The 6,428-nt window shown below is 49.8% G+C and overlaps 1 protein-coding gene across 1 annotated transcript; it reads right to left on the minus strand.

Moving 5' to 3' along the window:
- Positions 1-1,553: 1,553 nt before the first annotated feature.
- Positions 1,554-3,069, minus strand: LOC117872005 (olfactory receptor 51E2-like). Its single transcript, XM_034759940.1, has one exon. It carries the CDS (start codon positions 2,941-2,943, stop codon positions 2,005-2,007), a length of 939 nt encoding a protein of 312 aa, XP_034615831.1. The 5' UTR covers positions 2,944-3,069; the 3' UTR covers positions 1,554-2,004.
- Between the last annotated feature and the right edge of the window lie 3,359 nt (positions 3,070-6,428).

Here is a 6,428-nt window from a genome sequence, read left to right on the forward strand (position 1 = left end):
TACTCTTGCCGTATCTGTAGATACGTGTGTGTGTAGACAGACAGTACTGTACTTGTGTTAGTATATAGGCCTGTTTGTTAGCCTGCGATAGAATTTTGGGTTTGACTTTTTGATACTCTTATATCTTATGCTAATATGTGTGAACAAAGAACAAAGATACTGTGTGTGTTGCTTCTGCGTGGCCAGATGGGTTTGTTAGTATAATGGGAACAGGGGAGGGTCTACAGCTACTTAACAAGCGTCTGAGCTGTCCAGATCTGCCCATAGGGCAATCTCTTGTAACCGTGCCTCTGTGGGCCACAACCGAGAATGCCAAATTCAGGACAAACTGCTGAGAAGCAGGGCAGATACACCCCAAGACTGATGGCTAATCCCCCATAGGATATACCAAACCAGCAACAAAAATAAACTTCCGTTTCACCACACTGGCTAACAAGAAGTCATAAAAGCAGTTTCCTTAGGCATTCCAGTCCTTGAATTACCACCAAAAACACTAGACTTAGAGATGAGTGGTTCTTTAAAACCAATCTCTTCAAATAAAAGATTCTTCTGATCTCAAATGACCAGCCACATACCCAGGTCAATATATAACTTAGATCTTTCCCAAAAATCACGCTGATGCCAATTCTTTAGTATCTAAAATCTAAAGGTTTATTCATAAAAAGAAAAAAAGGTGAGAATTAAAATTCGTTAAAGGAATCAAATACACACAGTAATTGCAAAGTTCTTGGTTCAGGCTTGTAGCAGTGATGGAATAAACTGCTGGCTGGATAAATCTCTGGTTGCTTCCAAATCATTGAAAGGACCTCAGTCCCTTGGTTAGAATGCTTCCATTAGTGTAAGTTCATAGTCCAGAGGTTTGAACAGGAAAGAGGCAAAATGGAGGTGTTTCCAGCTTCTGCCATGTGCCGGAAAACCCACTGTTTCAAACAAAGCCCCCAGCACAGCTAGTGGAAAATCACAGGTGACAAGATGGGGTTTGGAATCACACCGGCAAGTCACATGTCCATGCATAATTTTCATAGAATATCAGAGTTGGAAGGGACCTCAAGAGGTCATCTAGTCCAACCCCCTGCTCAAAGCAGGACCAATTCCCAGCTAAATCATCCCAGCCAGGGCTTTGTCAAGCCGGGCCTTAAAAACCTCCAAGGAAGGAGACTCCACCACCTCCCTAGGTAACGCATTCCAGTGTTTCACCACCCTCCTAGTGAATTTTGCTTAGTCACAGCAGGAAAGTCCATTATCTGTAGATAGGCGTCTCCCATGGTCCATTGTGAGTTAAGTGTCCTTTTGATGGGCTTCTCCATTTGAATAGTCCCTCCAAGATGTGCTGGTTAACTACCTTGTGGGCGTTACCCCAGGAGCAAACATTTGAAATCCAGGTACAGAGCCAATACTCATCCCTTCAAATACAAAACATATACATGCATACAGATAGCATAATCATAACCAGCAATTCATAACCATCTCATAGACATCTTACATGCCACATGCTGTACAAGAGTTGTTGCAAATATATAACAGTGGTTGCAACAGTGATCTACATGGTCATATTTTAATCAGATAACATCACACCTCTCTATCCAGGTCCCTGTGTTGGTTCCCATCACCACAGTGTTTCAGAATGAATGTGTGCTCTCAGGTTAGGTTCATTATTTGTGTTATTTGTGTTGTAGCAGTGCCTGGGAGCCCCAGTCACGGACGAGCTGTTGTGCTAGGCGCTGTACAAACACAGAACAAAACGACAGTCCCCACTCCAGAGAGCTTCCAATCTCAGTGTAAGACAAGAGAAGACAGGTGGATACAGAAGACAAAGTGGAGGCAAGTCTCTGAGTAGCTCCTTCGTTATCAATCTTAAGTTATAGATTCATGGATTCTAAGGCCAGAAGGGACCATTGTGATCATCTAGTCTGACCTCCTGTGTAGCACAGGCCAGGGAACTGCCCCAGAATTATTCCCAGAGCAGGTCTTTTAGAAAAACATCGCATCTTGATTTAAAAATAGTCACTGATGGAGAATCCACCTCAGGATCCGTCTGCGTATCTGTTTGGTCCTCGCCCCGTAGACAATGGGATTCAGCAGGGGCAGCACCAGGAGGTAGACGTCCCCCATGACAACCTGAACCAGCGGAGCGAGGCCTTTCCCAAACCTGTGCACCACGGACAGTCCAATCAGTGGCACGTAGAAGGCCAGGACCACACAGAGGTGGGCCACGCAGGTGCTGAAAGCCTTGACACGCTCCTTCCTCGAGGACAGCTGCAAGACAGCCTTGATGATCATGAAGTAGGACAAGGCAATAAGTAGCGCGTCGAGCCCCATCACCAAGAGGATAGCAGTCAAGCCATAGACGACATTGACCGTGGTGCTGGTGCAGGCCAGGTTCATAACGTCCTGGTGCAAACAATAGGAGTGCGACAGGATGTTGGAGCCGCAGAACGATAGGCGAAGAATGAGCAAGGGCAAAGGGAGGAAGAACATCACACCCCTAGCCACAGCAGCCAGGCCTATCTTCACCATCACCGGACCGGTGAGGATGGTCGCGTGCTGCAGAGGGTGGCATATGGCCATGTACCGATCCCAGGCCATGGCCAGCAGGACGGTGGACTCGACAGCGGACAGGGAGTGGATGAGGAACATCTGGAGCAGGCAGGCGCCGAAGCTAATTTCCCTCCAGTCAAACCACAGGAGGGAGAGCATTCTGGGCACGGTGCAGGTGGACAGCGCCAGGTCGATGGAGGCCAGCATACACAGGAAGATGTACATGGGGGCATGGAGGCTCAGCTCCATCTTTACAATGAACACCACCGCGCCGTTGCCTACAATGGCCACGAGGTACATGGAGCACAGAGGGAACGCCAGCCAGAAACGGGCAGCTTCCAGCCCGGGCGTGCCGGCCAAGACGAAGGAGGAAGGGCTGAGGTCGGTGTTGTTGGGAGAGGGCATGGTGCGCCGGCTGTGATGCTATTCCATGTTGTCTCCCCCCCCTGCCAGGGACAGAGAAACAGTATTGTAATGAAGCACGTCTCGTGATACTGCGTCTGAAGGGATTACGGCAAGTAGGTGCCACTAACCCTGGGTGGTGGGTGAACTCCTCCTTCGGGGAGGCTGGCCTGCTAGCCTCGCCCCGTCCGCCCCAGGACCCACCCCCTGCACAGCCAGAGGATCCCCGAAGACCCCCCCACACATGCGGCTGGAGGAGCCCCGAGGACTCTCCCCTGCGCCCTCCCCAGCTATGCCGGCCGCACCCCCCAATGCTGGCCCCAGTGCCGGGCTGAGCTACCGCCCCCCGCCCAATGCCATCCAGGCCACTGGCCCCTGGGCTGGCCTGAGCCCCGGGCTGCCTCTGGCCACGTGTGGGCCTGAGTTCCAGTCCACGGGCTGGAGCTGAGTGAGCCCCTGCTGTCTTCAGGGTAGGGGGGAGTGCGGGCGGGGCTTGGGGCGGAAATGGGTGGGGCTATGGCCTGGGTCGGGGGAGGCTTAGCCTGCCCTGGCCTTTGACACCCGCCGCCCAGTCCTCTAACAATAAATTAGCTTCCCAGTTCTGGTCAGCGCGGCTTCCACCCTGAGCCCCGAGCCCCTCCCATCAGGGACCCACCACAGGCGTTAGCTCCACTCCACTGTGGCTTCCCTTCCCCAGACACTGCCTGTGCTAATCACCCTCTCTCCCCTCTTGCAGCCCTATAGTCCCAGGTGTAGCCCAGCCCCTTTCAATTGGCTGGATTGGGCTTTGACACAGGGGAACTGGGCCCAGGTCTGATAACAGGGATCAGCTCCCCTGTGACAGGGACAGGCCTGACTCTTGGGTCCTTTGCTCCCTGAGCGAAAAGGAGCAGGGAGGTTGTAGCCCCACCTAATGTAATGGACACCCTAAAGGGGTCATAGGATGACCAGATGTCCCGATTTTATAGGGACAGTCCCGATTTTTGGTCTTTTTCTTATATAGGCTCCTATTACCCCCCACTCCCTGTCCCGATTTTTCACATTTGCTGTCTGGTCACCCTAAGGGTAGGTAGCCCCATGGAGAGGGCTGTAGGGGAAAAAAAACACATGCGGTGCCCATTGCAGAATGTTTCAGTTGCTTCTCTGGCTTGGATGCCCTGGGGGACATTCCATTTGCCTCTGTCCTGCACCTCCAGGCACTACAGTCCATGCTGAGATTTTAAGGTGCCAATGTGTAATCTGTAGCACCTGCTCCGAGCAAGACCATTAGGAATGCTGCTTGGCTGCAGGGTAATATTACTTTTACTCCCTGTACCGGTGTGATGAAATGGGAATTTTCTGCAATACTTTTCTGACCCCTATGTGTGCCTCAGTTTGCCCTACATGTTGCATTGTTACCCAGTTGGGGAGGAAAGGGGTGAACAGTGAGGTGACAACATTTGCAAACAAGACAAAATTATTCAAGATAGTTAAATCCAAAGCAGACTGCAAAGAGCTACAAAGGGGAAACTCATAAAACTTGGTGACTGGGCAACAAACTGGCAGATGAAATTTAATGTTGTTAAGTGCAAAGTAATGCACATTGGAAAACATAATCCCAACTATGCATATAAAATGATGGGGTCTAAATTAACTGTTACCACGCAAGAAAGAGATCGTGGACTTGTGTAGCGTTCTCTGAAAACATCTGCTCAATGTGCAGCGGCAGTCAAAAAAACTAACAGAATGTGAGCAATCATTAGGAAAGGGATAGACAATAAGACAGAAAATATCATATTGCCTCTGTATAAATCCATGTGTGACGGGGCGCGCTCCGTTTGCTACCTTTAGCCTGCAAAGCAGCCAGTCCTCCTCCCACCTCAAGCTTCAGGGAGTGACTGAAGCTGCTCTCTGCTCTGCAGCCCTTCTTATAAGGGCCAGCCCAGCCCTGATTGGCTGCTCCTCGCAGCCCCTCTCTGATTAGCTGCCTCCCATGCAGCCTCCCTAGGGCTCTATTAACCCCTTCGAGCCCAGTGTGGGGCAGGAGACCCATCACACCATGGTACGCCCACACCTTGAATGGGGTCTAAATTAGCTATTAATACTCAAGGACGAGATCTTGGAGTCATTGTGGATAGTTCTCTGAAAACAGAGGAAAGGGATAGCTAATAAGAGAATATATCATAATGCTACTACAGGGGTCGGCAACCTTTCAGAAGTGGTGTGCCGAGTCTTAACTTATTCACCCTAATTTAAGGTTTCACGTGCCAGTCATACATTTTAACCTTTTTAGAAGGTCTTTTTCTATAGGTCTATAATATAGAACTAAACTATTGTTGTATGTAAAATAAATAAGGTTTTTTAAATGTTTAAGAAGCTTCATTTAAAAGTAAATTAAAATGCAGAGCCCTCTGGACCGGTGGCCAGGGCCGGCTCCAGGCACCAGCTTCTCAAGCAGGTGCTTGGGGCGGCCGCTCCGGAGAGGGGCGGCACGTCCAGGTATTCGATGGCAATTCGGCGGACGGTCCCTCACTCCACCTGGGAGTGAAGGACCTCCCGCCGAATTGCCGCCGCAGATCGCGGCTTTTTTTGTTTTGTTTTGTATTGTTTTTTGTTTTGGCTGCTTGGGGTGGCCAAAACCCTGGAGCCGGCCCTGCCGGTGGCCAGGACCCCTGCAGCGTAAGTGCCACTGAAAATCAGCTCGTGTGCTGCGTTCGGCAGGTGTGCCGTAGGTTGCCTACCCCTGTGCTACTATATAAATCCATGGTACGCTCACACCTTAAATACTGAATGCAGTTCTGGTCACCCCATCTCAAAAAAGATATATTGGTATTGGAAAAGGTAGAAAAGTGCAACAAAAATGATTAGGGGTATTGAACAGCTTCCATATTAGGAGAGATTAAAAAGGTTTATAAAATCTTGACTGGTGTGGAGAACGTTAATAAGGGAGTGTTATTTACTCCTTCACATAACACAAGAAACAGGGGTCACTCAATGAAGTTAATAGGCAGCAGGTTTAAAAGAAACATAAGGAAGTGCTTCCTCACAAAATGCACAGTCAACCTGTGGAACTCATTGCCAGAGGCTGTTGTGAAGGCCAAAAGTATAACAGAGTTCAAAAAAGAATTAGATAAGTTCCTGGAGGATAGGTCCATCAGTGGCTATTAGCCAAGAGGATCAGGGATGGAACTCTATGCTTTGCGTGTCCGTCACCTCTATTTGCCAGAAGCTGGGACTGGATGGCAGGGGATGGATCACTTGTTGATTGCCCTGTTCTGTTCATTCCCACTGAAGCATCTGGCTCCAGCCACTGTTGGAAGACAGGATCTTGGGCTAGATGGACCATTGATTTGACCCAGTCTGGTCATTTTTATGTTCTTACTAAGGAGGACTGGCTGAAGCCGACCGCACATCAGTGGAGAATCTGAGACGACCCTGGCAAAGCCAGTCACCAGGGCATCAACGCCTAGCAACCAACGACCCAGAGGGAGATGGATTTCCCCACCTCT

Source organism: Trachemys scripta, chromosome 1 (assembly GCF_013100865.1).
Source record: "Trachemys scripta elegans isolate TJP31775 chromosome 1, CAS_Tse_1.0, whole genome shotgun sequence".
Taxonomy (NCBI): Eukaryota; Metazoa; Chordata; order Testudines; family Emydidae; genus Trachemys; species Trachemys scripta.

Excerpts from the sequence above, each read along its gene's own strand:
- LOC117872005 (XM_034759940.1), bottom strand. The coding sequence starts at position 2,943 with ATGCCCTCTCCCAACAACACCGACCTCAGCCCTTCCTCCTTCGTCTTG.